Raw genomic sequence first — 12,820 nt, forward strand, 5'->3', positions numbered from 1 at the left:
GTTCAAAGCACTCTGTCTCTCCCCTGGATTGTTGTAATAACACCTACTTCTATAACCCTGCTATTTTACACCGTGTCTGATCCACACAGTAGCCAAAGTGATCATTTAAGACATAAATGGAATCATGTCATCCCTGCAGTGGCTTCCTAACTTACTCAAGATGACATTGACATCCTTACCGAGGCCCTCAGGGCCCTCTGTAGCTGTAGGTCCTAGGCTCACACTTTTGTTCACTGGATGCCGGGGCCTTTGCATGTGCTGTTTGTTCTGCCTGGAATTCCCTTTGGAAATGTAGAATAGTAGATGCTCCATAAATAGATGTGGGATGGATGTATAGAGCGCTACAGCGGAACAATGCTGCAGGATGGGAGGCAGGTGAAGACCCCAGTGTCAGGGCTCTGGAAGCCCAGTCTCTTGCAGAAGGCTCACCCAGACCCCCAGCCCCATCTGTGGTCCTGAGAGCCCTGCTGTGACATGTCTGCTCTCAACCCCACCCTGTTCTCTTACAGCACAGGGGATGAACACAGCCGGGGGAACTGGGGTCACTTGGACCAGTTGGCCGCACTGCACTGGGTCCAGGAGAGCATTGCCAACTTCGGAGGGGATCCAGGCTCTGTGACCGTCTTTGGAGAGTCAGCAGGAGGGGAAGGTGTCTCTATTCTTGTAAGTGTTCCTGGTCCTGATGTGGCTACCGATGGGACCCCTTGCAGACCAGCCAGTCTAGTCATGGGACCTGGATTCAAGGCTGACCCTACTCTGTGCAGCATCAGATGGTGGAAAGTTATGGCCAAACTCTCCTTGGACCGCAGGAAGCTCAGAGCTCAGCTTAGCATCCTGGGGCCGTATCTCCAGCCACGGCTGCAACGGAGACATTCCTCCTGTCCTGTGTTGGTTGAGCTCTTACTCTCCTTCCTAATCATTTTACTATTAGTACTCACCTCACTCCTCTTGGGAAGTAGGGGTGGGTGTAAATTCTGGATAAGAGGAGGCAACCATGAAGTTGGGAACAATGTCATTATTTGGCTTGAAGCCAGATCTACAATTCAAGGGGACACGAACACTAAGAACAGGTCAGAGGCCTCCTCTGGGGAGGTCTGATGGCTTGTTTATGCTCAGGAGGGAGGGAAGCAGCCTCTGGGGCTGAGGATGGAGCTGGGCTGGGGGAGGAGAGGTAGAGAGAGGAAGGAGGATGGAAGCGGGGATGGGACCCGGGAAATAGAACACAGACATGACCTGGGAGCCTGATGTGGGAATGGCAGTTGGGAGACACCGAGGGAAGCAAAGGTGGAAAACCAGATTAGAAGGCGCTGGAAGCTGTTAGAAACCCTCCAGCTGCCTCACAGTTGAGCAGAGGGTCAGTGCTATTACTGCATTTTAAAAGCATATCTCGGTTTCATAGTGGAACACTCAGAGGAAAATGATTTTATATTTTGTAAAGTGGAGAAAAGGAAAAGTACAGATAATCTCAAAGAAACAAAAAGTCTTTCACAGTCCCATTATCCTTGGATACTCACCATGAACATTTTTTTTTTTTTTTTTTTTCCGGTACGTGGGCCTCTCACGGTTGTGGCCTCTCCTGTTGCGGAGCACAGGCTCCAGACGCATAGGCTCAGCGACCATAGCTCACGGGCTTAGCCGCTCTGCGGCATGTGGGATCTTCCTGGACCGGGGCACGAACCCATGTCCCCTGCATCAGCAGGCGGACTCTCAACCATTGCGCCACCAGGGAAGCCCATGAACACTTTTTTTAATGTTTACTTTTTAATTATTTTTTTTCTTATTAGTTATCCATTTTATACACATCAGTGTATACATGTCAGTCCCAATCGCCCAATTCATCACACACACACCCCACCCCCCGCCACTTCCCCTCTTGGTGTCCATACGTTTGTTCTCTACTTCTGTGTCTCAATTTCTGCTCTGCAAACTGGTTCATCTGTACCATTTTTCTAGGTTCCACATACATGCGTTAATATACAATATTTGTTTTTCTCTTTCTGACTTACTTCACTCTGTATGACAGTCTCTACAAGCATCCACGTCTCTACAAATGACCCAAGTTCGTTCCTTTTTATGGCTGAGTAATATTCCATTGTATATATGTACCACAAATTCTTTATCCATTCATCTGTCAATGGGCATTTAGGTTGCTTCCATGACCTGGCTATTGTAAATAGTGCTGCAATGAACATTGGGGTGCATGTGTCTTTTTGAATTATGGTTTTCTCTGAGTATATGCCCAGTAATGGGATTGCTGGGTCATATGGTAATTCTATTTTTAGTTCTTTAAGGAACCTCCATACTGTTCTCCATAGTGGCTATATCAATTTACATTCCCACCAACAGTGCAAGAGGGTTCCCTTTTCTCCACACCCTCTCCAGCATTTGCTGTTTGTAGATTTTCTGATGATGCCCATTCTAGCTGGTGTGAGATGATACCTCATTGTAGTTTTGATTTGCATGTCTCTAATAATTAGTGATGTTGAGCAGCTTTTCATGTGCTTTTTGGCCATCTGTATGTCTTCTTTGGAGAAATGTCTGTTTAGGTCCTCTGCCCATTTTTGGAATGGGTCTTTTTTTTTTTAATATTGAGCTGCCTGAGCTGTTTATATATTTTGGAGATTAATCCTTTGTCCGATGATTCATTTGCAAATATTTTCTCCCATTCTGAGAGTTGTCTTTTCATCTTGTTTATGGTTTCCTTTGCTGTGCAAAAGCTTTTACGTTTCATTAGGTCCCATTTTTAAATTTTTGTTTTTATTTCCATTACTCTAGGAGGTGGATCAAAAAACATCTTGCTGCAATTTATGTCAAAGAGTGTTCTTCCTCTGTTTTCCTCTAAGAGTTTTATAGTGTCTGGTCTTACATTTAGGTCTCTAATCCATTTTGAGTTTATTTTTGTGTATGGTGTTAGGGAGTGTTCTAATTTCATTCTTTTACATGTAGCTGTCCAGTTTTCCCAGCACCACTTATTGAAGAGACTGTCTTTTCTCCATTGTATATCCTTGCCTCCTTTGTCATAGATTAGTTGACCATAAGTGTGTGGGTTTATCTCTGGGCTTTCTATCCTGTTCCATTGATCTATATTTCTGTTTTTGTGCCAGTACCATATTGTCTTGATTACTGTAGCTTTGTAGTATAGTCTGAAGTCAGGGAGTCTGATTTGTCCAGCTCCATTTTTTTCCTCAAGACTGCTTTGGCTGTTTGGGGTCTTTTGTGTCTCCATACAAATTTTAAGAGTTTTTGTTCTAGTTCTGTAAAACATGCCATTAGTAATTTGACAGGGATTGCATTGAATCTGTAGATTGCTTTGGGTAGGATAGTCATTTTCACAATATTGATTCTTCCAATCCAAGAACATGGTATATCTCTCCATCTGTTGGTATCATCTTTAATTTCTTTCATCAGTGTCTTAACTTTTCTACATACAGGTCTTTTGTCTCCCTAGGTAGTTTTATTCCTAGGTATTTTATTCCTTTTGCTGCAATGGTAAATGGGAGTGTTTCCTTAATTTTTCTTTCAGATTTTTCATCATTAGTGTATAGGAATGCAAGAGATTTCTGTGCATTAATTTTGTATCCTGCAAGTTTACCAAATTCATTGATTAGCTCTAGTAGTTTTCTGGTGGCATTTTTAGGATTCTCTATGTATAGTATCATGTCATCTGCAAGCAGTAGCAGTTTTACTTCTTCTTTTCCAATTCATATTCCTTTTATTCCTTTACTTCTCTGATTGCCATGGCTAGGACTTCCAAAGCTATGTTGAATAATAGTGGTGAGAGTGGACATCCTTGTCTTGTTCCTGATCTTAGAGGAAATGCTTTCAGTTTTTCACCATAGAGAATGATGTTTGCTGTGGGTTTCTCATATATGACCTTTATTATGTTGAAGTAGGTTCCCTCTATGCCCACTTTCTGGAGAGTTTTTATCATAAATGGTGCTGAATTTTTTCAAAAGCTTTTTCTGCATCTATTGAGATGGTCACATGGTTTTTATTCTTCAGTTTGTTAATATGGTGCATCACATTGATTGATTTGCGTATATTGAAGAACACTTGCATCTCTGGGATAAATCCCACTTGATCATGGTGTATGATCCTTCTAATGTGTTGTTGGATTCTGTTTGCTAGTATTTTGTTGAGGATTTTTACATCTATATTCATCTGTGATATTGGTCTGTAATTTTCTTTTTTTGTAGTATTATCTTTCTCTGGTTTTGATATCAGGGTGATGGTGGCCTCATAGAATGAGTTTGGGAGTTTTCCTTCCGCTACAATTTTTTGGAAGAGTTTGAGAAGGATGGGTGTTAGCTCTTCTCTAAATGTTTGATAGAATTCACCCGTGAAGCCATCTGGTCCTGGACTTTTGTTTGTTGGAAGATTTTTAGTCACAGTTTCAATTTCATGACCTGTGATTGGTCTGTTCATATCTTCTATTTCTTCCTGGTTCAGTCTTGGAAGGTTATACCTTTCTAAGAATTTGTCCATTTCTTCCAGGTTGTCCATTTTATTGGCATAGAGTTGCTTGTAGTAGTCTCTTAGGTTGCTTTGTATTTCTGCGTTGTCTGTTGTAGCTTCTCCTTTTTCATTTCTAATTTTATTGATTTGAGGCCTCTCCCTCTTTTTCTTGATGAGTCTGGCTAATGGTTTATCAATTTTGTTTATCTTCTCAAAGAACCAGCTTTTAGTTTTATTGATCTTTGCTATTGTTTTCTTTGTTTCTATTTCATTTATTTCTGCTCTGATCTTTATGATTTCTTTCCTTCTGCTAACTTTGGGTTTTGTTTGTTTTTCTTTCTCTAGTTCCTTTAGGTGTAACCTTAGATTGTTTATTTGAGATTTTTCTTGTTTCTTGAGGTAGGCCTGTATAGCTGTAAACTTTCCTCTTAGAACTGCTTTTGCTGCATCCCATAGGTTTTGGATCGTTATGTTTTCATTGTCATTTGTCTCTAGGTATTTTTTTATTTCCTCTTTGATTTCTTCAGTGATCTCTTGGTTACACAGTAACGTATTGTTTAGCTTCCATGTGTTTGTGCTTTTTACGTTTTTTTCCCTGTAATTGTTTTCTAATCTCATAGTATTGTGGTCAGAAAAGATGGTTGATATGATTTCAATTTTCTTAAACTTACTTAGGCTTCATTTGTGACCCAAGATGTGATCTATCCTGGAGAATGTTCCGTGAGCACTTGAGAAGAAAGTGTATCTGTTTTTGGATGGAATGTCCTATAAATATCAATTAAATCTATCTGGTCTATTGTGTCATTTAAAGCTTGTGTTTCCTTATTAATTTTCTGTTTGGATGATCTGTTCATTGGTGTAAGTGAGGTGTTAAAGTCCCCACTATTATTGTGTTACTATCAATTTCCTCTTTTAGAACTATTAGCAGTTGCCTTGTGTATTGAGGTGCTCCTATGTTGGGTGTATATATATTTATAATTGTTATATCTTCTTCTTGGATTGATCCCTTGATCATTATGTAGTGTCCTTCCCTGTCTCTTGTAACATTCTTTATTTAAAAGTCTATTTTATCTGATATGAGTATTGCTACTCCAGCTTTCTTTTGATTTCCATTTGCATGGAATATCTTTTTCCATCCCCTCACTTTCAGTCTGTATGTGTCCCTAGGTCTGAAGTGGGTCTCTTGTAGACCGCATATATATGGGTCTTCTTTTTGTATCCATTCAACGAGCCTGTGTCTTTTGGTTGGAGCATTTAATCCATTCACGCTTAAGGTAATTATCAATATGTATGTTCCTATTACCATTTTCTTAATTGTTTTTGGGTTTTTTTGTAGGTCCTTTTCTTCTCTTGTATTTCCCACTTAGAGAAGTTCCTTTAGCATTTGTTGTAGAGCTGGTTTGGTGGTGCTGAATTCACTTAGCTTTTGCTTGTCTCTAAAGCTTTTGATTTCTCCATCGAATCTCAATGAGATCCTTGCTGGATAGAGTAATCTTGGTTGTAGTTTCTTCCCTTTCATCACTTTAAGTATATCATGCCACTCCCTCTGGCTTGTAGGGTTTCTGCTGAGAAATCAGCTGTTAACCTTATGGGAGTTCTCTTGAATGTTATTTGTCATTTTTCCCTTGCTGCTTTCAATAATTTTTCTTTGTCTTTAATTTTTGCCAATTTGATTACTATGTGTCTCAGCGTCTTTCTCCTTGGGTTTATCCTGTATGGCACTCTCTGTGCTTCCTGGACTTGGGTGGCTATTTCCTTTCCCATGTTATGGAAGTTTTTGACTATAATCTCTTCAAATATCTACTCGGGTCCTTTCTCTCTCTCTTCTTCTTCTGGGGCCCCTATAATGCGAATGTTGTTGCGTTTAATGTTGTCCCAGAGGCCTCTTAGGCTGTCTTCATTTCTTTTCATTCTTTTTTCTTTATTCTGTTCCGCAGCAGTGAATTCCACCATTCTGTCTTCCAGGTCACTTATCCGTTCTTCTGCCTCAGTTATTCTGCTACTGATTCCTTCTAGTGTATTTTTCATTTCAGTTATTGTATTGTTCATCTCTGTTTGTTTGTTCTTTAATTCTTCTATATCTTTGTTAAACATTTCTTGCATCTTCTCAATCTTTGCCTCCATTCTTTTTCTGTGGTCCTGGATCATCTTCACTATCATTATTCTGAATTCTTTTTCTGGACGATTGCCTATCTCCATTTCATTTAGCTGTTTTTCTGGTGTTTTATCTTGTTCCTTCATCTGGTACATAGCCCTCTGCCTTTTCATCTTGTCTATCTTTCTGTGAATGTGGTTTTTGTTCCACAGGCTGCAGGATTGAAGTTCTTCTTACTTCTGCTCTCACCATGAACATTTTTTTTTTTTTTTTTTTTTTGCGGTACGCGGGCCTCTCACTGCTGTGGCCTCCTCCGTTGCGGAGCACAGGCTCCGGACGCGCAGGCCCAGCGGCCGTGGCCCACGGGCCCAGCCGCTCCGCGGCACGCGGGATCCTCCCGGACCGGGGCACGAACCCATGTCCCCTGCATCGGCAGGCGGACTCTCAACCACTGCGCCACCAGGGAAGCCCCACCATGAACATTTTGATCTGTATTTTTCTAGTGTTTTTTTCCATGACCTACCCTATCTATCTGTGTATCTATCCATCTATCTACATATTTATCAATCTAGCTAGAATTTTTAAACACAAACTTTCCTTAGCATTATAAAACAACATAAATATTTCTCTAACCATTAAGCACTCTTTCATATTTTTTATGTGTATAGTCAAGAAGTATTCCATTGTAAGAATGAAAAATAGTTTATTTACCAAATCTCATAATATTGGAACCTTGGGTTATTTCCAATTTTTACTACTATAAAAAACATGAGCATTCTTAGAAACTGTTGTGTACCTCCATGTTCATTTTCCATAGGATAAATTCTTTTTTTTAATTAATTAATTAATTTATTTATTTTGGCTGCGTTGGGTCTTTGTTGCTGTGCGCGGGCTTTTCTCTAGTTGCAGCAAGCAGGGGCTACTCTTCATTGGGGTGCGCAGACTTCTCATTGCAGTGGCTTCTCTTGTTGTGGAGCACGGACTCTAGGTGTGCGCGTCAGTAGTTGTGGCACACGGGCTCAGTAATTGTGGCTCACGGGCTCTAGAGGGCAGGCTCAATAGTTGTGGCACACGGACTTAGTTGCTCCACGGCATGTGGGATCTTCCCGGAATAGAGCTCGAACGCATGTCTCCTGCATTGGCAGGCAGATTCTTAACCACTGCACCACCAGGGAAGTCCAGGATAAATTCTGAGTAATGGAAATGGGGAATCAGAACTGTGCTTTAAAGTGTTGCTAGGAATTGCTGAGCTGCCTTTCAGACACTTTGATTGTTATAATCAGTGTGTGCCACACACTTCCTGTTTTGTCCTTCACTCTGCTCCTGGCTCCTTCCAGCTGAGGTTTTCTTGCAGAAGCCAGGCCCCATGGTCTCCAGGGGAACAGCCCAGGACAGGGCTGTGGATCGGGGTAGCTCTTGAAGACCCCTCCCTGTGAGCATAAACTCCCTTTCTCGCCACCCTCCTCCCAGGTGTTATCTCCCCTGGCCAAGAATCTCTTCCACCGGGCCATCTCTGAGAGTGGTGTAGCCCTCACTTCTATCCTGGTCAAGAAGGACATGAAGGCTGCAGCTAAGGTAAGTCTCACACTGGACTGTCCCCACACCCTTTGCTCTGCTCTCCTGGAGTTGTCAGGGGTCTTTCTTGCTGTGGGAGCCAGTTGACATCCTCAAAGAATCACAGAAGTGAGGGTGGCTGATCAGGGAGGGCAAGGACACGCCTCATCCCACCTCCACCTTCTACTGCTGAGCAAACTGGGGCAGAGAGCAGAAGCACTTGCCAGCGTCAGCAAGTGATCAGAGCAGAGCCGGACTCAGGCTCATGACTCTGGACTGCCAGCCCCCTGCACGGTCCACTGACCATATTTCCTAAGGGAGGGGTGCTAGGCTGGATGTGTCTGGTGGACTGTCATTGTGTCTTGCCTCTCTTAGGGTCTGAGGTCTGGTGAACTCATTTGTACCATGTGGGCCTGGAGTGGTTCCTCCCTGGGGGCTTGTGACTGGGGTGGGTTCCTGAAGAATTCATTCAATGATTCATTCATTCATTCAGCAGATAGTTTTGGTACAGCCTGACATCTAGCTTCTATTCTCATGGAAGAGATTAATGATTGCACAACTTATAAAATATCAATTGTGACAATTGCAATAGAGGAGAGATACCTGATGTCATAACAGAATCCAAAAGGAGCGCTTAGTCCAGTGGACAGGGGGAGGTTTTCAGGAAAGGCTTCATGAAAAAAAGTGATCAACGAGTTGAGATGAGAAGGATGAGCAGTAAATTACTTGGTAAGAAAAGAATATCCAGGAAGAGGGAGCAGCCTGTGCAAATGTCCTGTGGCAGGAGCAGGTATCTCAACTGAGAGAGAGCGAGAAAAGCTGCTGTGGCCAGAGCAGAAACAACAGACGGAACCTGGAGTGAAGTGAGGATGGAGCCATCGGCAGGGCCATGCTGCAGAGGACCTGGTGAGGACTTTGTCTTATTTGGAGAGTGTTAGGAAGCCAAGGAAGGGTGAGCAACAGGGAGGCTCTGCTGAGGGGTGTGCGCTGGAGTCACTGATGTGGAGCGTTTCCGTCGGCTGTGAGAGCTGGTTAGGTGGACGGGTGGGGGCAGCAGCCAGACTTAAAGGGACTGACTGGTAAGCAGGAGAGGAAGAGATAAGACACCAAGAATTTTAAAAATTGTTGAGACTGTTTTTCAGAATTCTTTGGCTATTAACAGCAGAAGCCCATTGATCAGGCTTAAGTCAAGAAGGGGGAGTTTATTTAAAGGAAACAAAGGTGGCAGAAATGGTGCTGGATTTTGCTGTCACACAGGACCAAAAATTGGCAGAATGAAGAATCCAAGACTCATATTCTTGTGCGCTCTCTCTCTCTCTCTCTCTCTCTCTCTCTCTCTCTCTCTCTCTCTCTCCACTCTACTTCTTCATGTCCCTTTTTATTTAATTTTTCACCAAATACATACTGAGCATTGATTGTATGTCAGACAATGGACCAGGCTCTGGGCAGCCCATGTGCACTCTCCATGGTCCCGCCATCATGGAGCCTGATTTCTCTCCTTCTGCATCTTCCCCTCTGGCTGCACTTTGCAAGTGTCTAGCCTGAGGCCAAAAGGCTATTAATTGGATCAGCTGAGATTTGAAATTAGTGGGATTCTAGATTCCATGCTCTCAAGCCCCACTCCACGCTGCCTCTCTTTAGATGTTCAGCTTTGAGATCATTGTGTCCACTTGAAGAGAGATAAGGCAGCAGAGGCTGAGGAGTATAATTGGCACGTCTGGGATCCAGGACATACTTGTCTAGAGTATCTTCGCTACCATGTGTTGACTTTAGAAATTGAGGTTGGAACAGAACACCTCTTTATTGATGGAGGGAAGAGACAGGGCTCTTGAATTCTGCTGTCACCTGTGATCTCTGCAGAAAATTGCTGTCTTTGCTGGGTGTAAAACCACCACCTCGGCTGTCCTCTTTCACTGCCTGTGCCAGAAGACAGAGGACGAGCTCTTGGAGATAACGCTGAAGATGGTGAGTACATCCACTCTCATAGCCACACAAGCTCCCCGTCCTGTAAACATGGCCCCAGGCTTCATCATTTCACCTATCCCCTTGCCCTGGAAAAACTACCTGGGAGAGTTCCTCACCTCTCAAGAGCAGTGTCAGAGCTCTGGATCTGAATGGGGAATTTCCTTCTTTATTTTTTATTATGGAATATCTCAGATGTTAGCAAAGACAAAAAATAACGTAATGGGGCTTCCCTGGTGGCACAGTGGTTAAGAATCCGCCTGCCAATGCAGGGGACATGGGTTCAATCCCTGGTCCAGGAAGATCCCACATGCCACGGAGCAACTAAACCCATGCACCACAACTACTGAGCCTGCGCTCTAGAGCTCGTGAGCCATAACTACTTAGCCCGCGTGCCACAACTACTGAAGCCTGCACGCCTAGAGCCCGTGCTCCACAGCAAGAGAAGCCACCGCAATAAGAAGCCCATGCACTGCAAGGAAGAGTAGCCCCTGCTCACAGCAACTAGAGAAAGCCCGTGCTCAACGACGAAGACACAATGCAGCCAAAAATAAATAATTTATTTTAAAAATAGTAATAATAACGTAATGAACAACTGTGTAATAACTCCTCATATCTATCAAAACTTACTTTTTCCAATATTGTTTTCTGATAGCTTTTTTATATATAACTATTTTCTTTATTGTAAATATATGTGTCACATACAATTTACCATTTTAATCATTTTAAGTGTACAATTCAATGGCATTAATTTCATTCATAGTACTGTGCAACCATCACCACTATTTCCAAAAATTTTCATCATCCCAAACAAAAAATCCCTACCTCTTTAAACATAACTCTACCTTCTCTCCTTCCCCCCAGTCTCTGGAAACCTCTAATGTACTTTCTGTGTATGAATTTGCCCATCCTAGATTCATTCATATAAGTGGAGTCTGATAGATTTTTAAGAAATTAAACATTACACATTCTCAGAGGTGATTACCATCCTGAATTTTGGGAATGGGGTTATTCAGAACAAAGCTTTTCAGAAAGGTTGTCACAATTGTCTTGGTTAATTTAGAAACCACCTCAATTATAATGCAGTGGTGGCCCAATTTTCTAGATTTTCTGCACATCTGCCTCAGTAGTGATTCTCACATAATCGTATATCTACCCATTCATCCATCCAACCATCCATCCATCTATTCATCCATCCATTCATTCATCATCTTATTATACATCTGTCCATCCACCAGTGAATCCAATTCATCAGTATCTTTTCATCAATCTAATATCAATTTATCTATAACATTCATTCATCTGTTATCAATCATTCATATATCTGTATTTCATCATCCATCTCTCTAAAATCAGTGATCCATCCATCACCTAATCTGCTAGCTATCATCCATCTATCCACTTATCCCCCCAATTCAATACTCCAAGTATTGACTAATTCCCTCCACCCATCCATCTGTCTTTGCTAAGTGTATGGGGGGAGGTAACAGCGTGGGTGATGCAGACATAACTGGATATAGTCCCTGCTCATAAGGAACTATTCAAGGAGAAACATGCCCCTATACTTAGTGGATTAAGTGTGGTGGGAATACAGAGAGGGGATGCATTCATTATAGTAAGCAGGGATGCTTCACAGAGAAGGTGACATTTCAGGATTGGTGGATGGCTATGGTAGTGGGTCATCACAGGAAGCTACAGCACAACAGGTACCCAGAGATCACCACTTATAAGATCCGCTTATAAGGGGAGAGTCTGGACCCTGGACCCCTGAGGATGCTCCTGGACCCCCAGCGGCCAGCCTCCAGCACTGGAGTCTGCTCTGTTTCCATGGGTTAAGTCCAAGGGAGCCTTGGATCCTGGTTTCTCAGGCTCAAATAAGGTGACCAATGTGCTCAAAGATAAAAACACAACTGTTTTCTGATGCCTGGAAAGAGGTAAATTTATTTCAGCAATTCTCCATGTGGCACAAGAGATCCGCTTATAAGGGGAGAGTCGGTGACTTTGGGAGAATCCAGAGAACCTAAGAGCCCATGTTATCCTTCTGAGATCTTCTGAGATCACGTGGAAGTGTTTCCATGATTATCCTCTCTCCCCAATAACACACGTGGGTGTGCACGCGCACACACACACACCTGGATTGCGGGGCTACAACCCATAACGGAGGGACCCTTACTGGGACTTTCTGCATACTGGTCAGGACTGTTAGCTGCAGTGTCACAATGAAATCAGCACAATCTTGGTGAACTCACAACAAAGAGAAGCATGGGCTGGGGTGAATTTCAGTGAGCTTGTATGAGTCAGGATTTTCTAATGCAGGAGGAGAAAACTCATCTCAAAGTGACTTGAGAAGAGAAAGGTGTATGTTGTAACAGAATCTTCAGGTAACTAACTGAAAAGTCCAGGAGTTGATGGTTTCAGGCATGTCCGGATCCAGATGCACATATGATATCATCAAGACTCTGTCTCTATCCCTCAGCTTTTTTTTTTTTTTTTTTTTTTTTGCAGTACGCGGGCCTCTCACCGTTGTGGCCCCTCCCGTTGAGGAGCACAGGCTCCGGACGCACAGGCCTAGCGGCCATGGCTCACGGACCCAGCAGCTCCGCGGCATGTGGGATCCTCCCGGACCGGGACACGAACCCGCGTCCCCTGCATCGGCAGGCGGACCCTCAACCACTGCGCCACCAGGGAAGCCCTATCCCTCAGCTTTTTACGTCTCTGTGTTGGCTTCACTCTCAGGCAGATTTGTCCCCTGGA

The 12,820-nt window shown here is 43.1% G+C and overlaps 1 protein-coding gene across 2 annotated transcripts in view; it reads left to right on the top strand.

The window, feature by feature from the left end:
• Nucleotides 1-12,820, top strand: part of LOC116744140 (liver carboxylesterase-like) — a 38,898-nt gene that overhangs the window by 10,661 nt on the left and 15,417 nt on the right. For both annotated transcript variants that reach the window (XM_032613500.1, XM_032613501.1), the window contains exons 5-7: nucleotides 510-663; nucleotides 8,021-8,125; nucleotides 9,965-10,073. In XM_032613500.1, the coding sequence (XP_032469391.1) occupies nucleotides 510-663; nucleotides 8,021-8,125; nucleotides 9,965-10,073 (368 nt within the window). The remainder of the gene's footprint in view (nucleotides 1-509; nucleotides 664-8,020; nucleotides 8,126-9,964; nucleotides 10,074-12,820) is intronic.

Source organism: Phocoena sinus, chromosome 19, assembly GCF_008692025.1.
Source record: "Phocoena sinus isolate mPhoSin1 chromosome 19, mPhoSin1.pri, whole genome shotgun sequence".
Taxonomy (NCBI): domain Eukaryota; kingdom Metazoa; phylum Chordata; class Mammalia; order Artiodactyla; family Phocoenidae; genus Phocoena; species Phocoena sinus.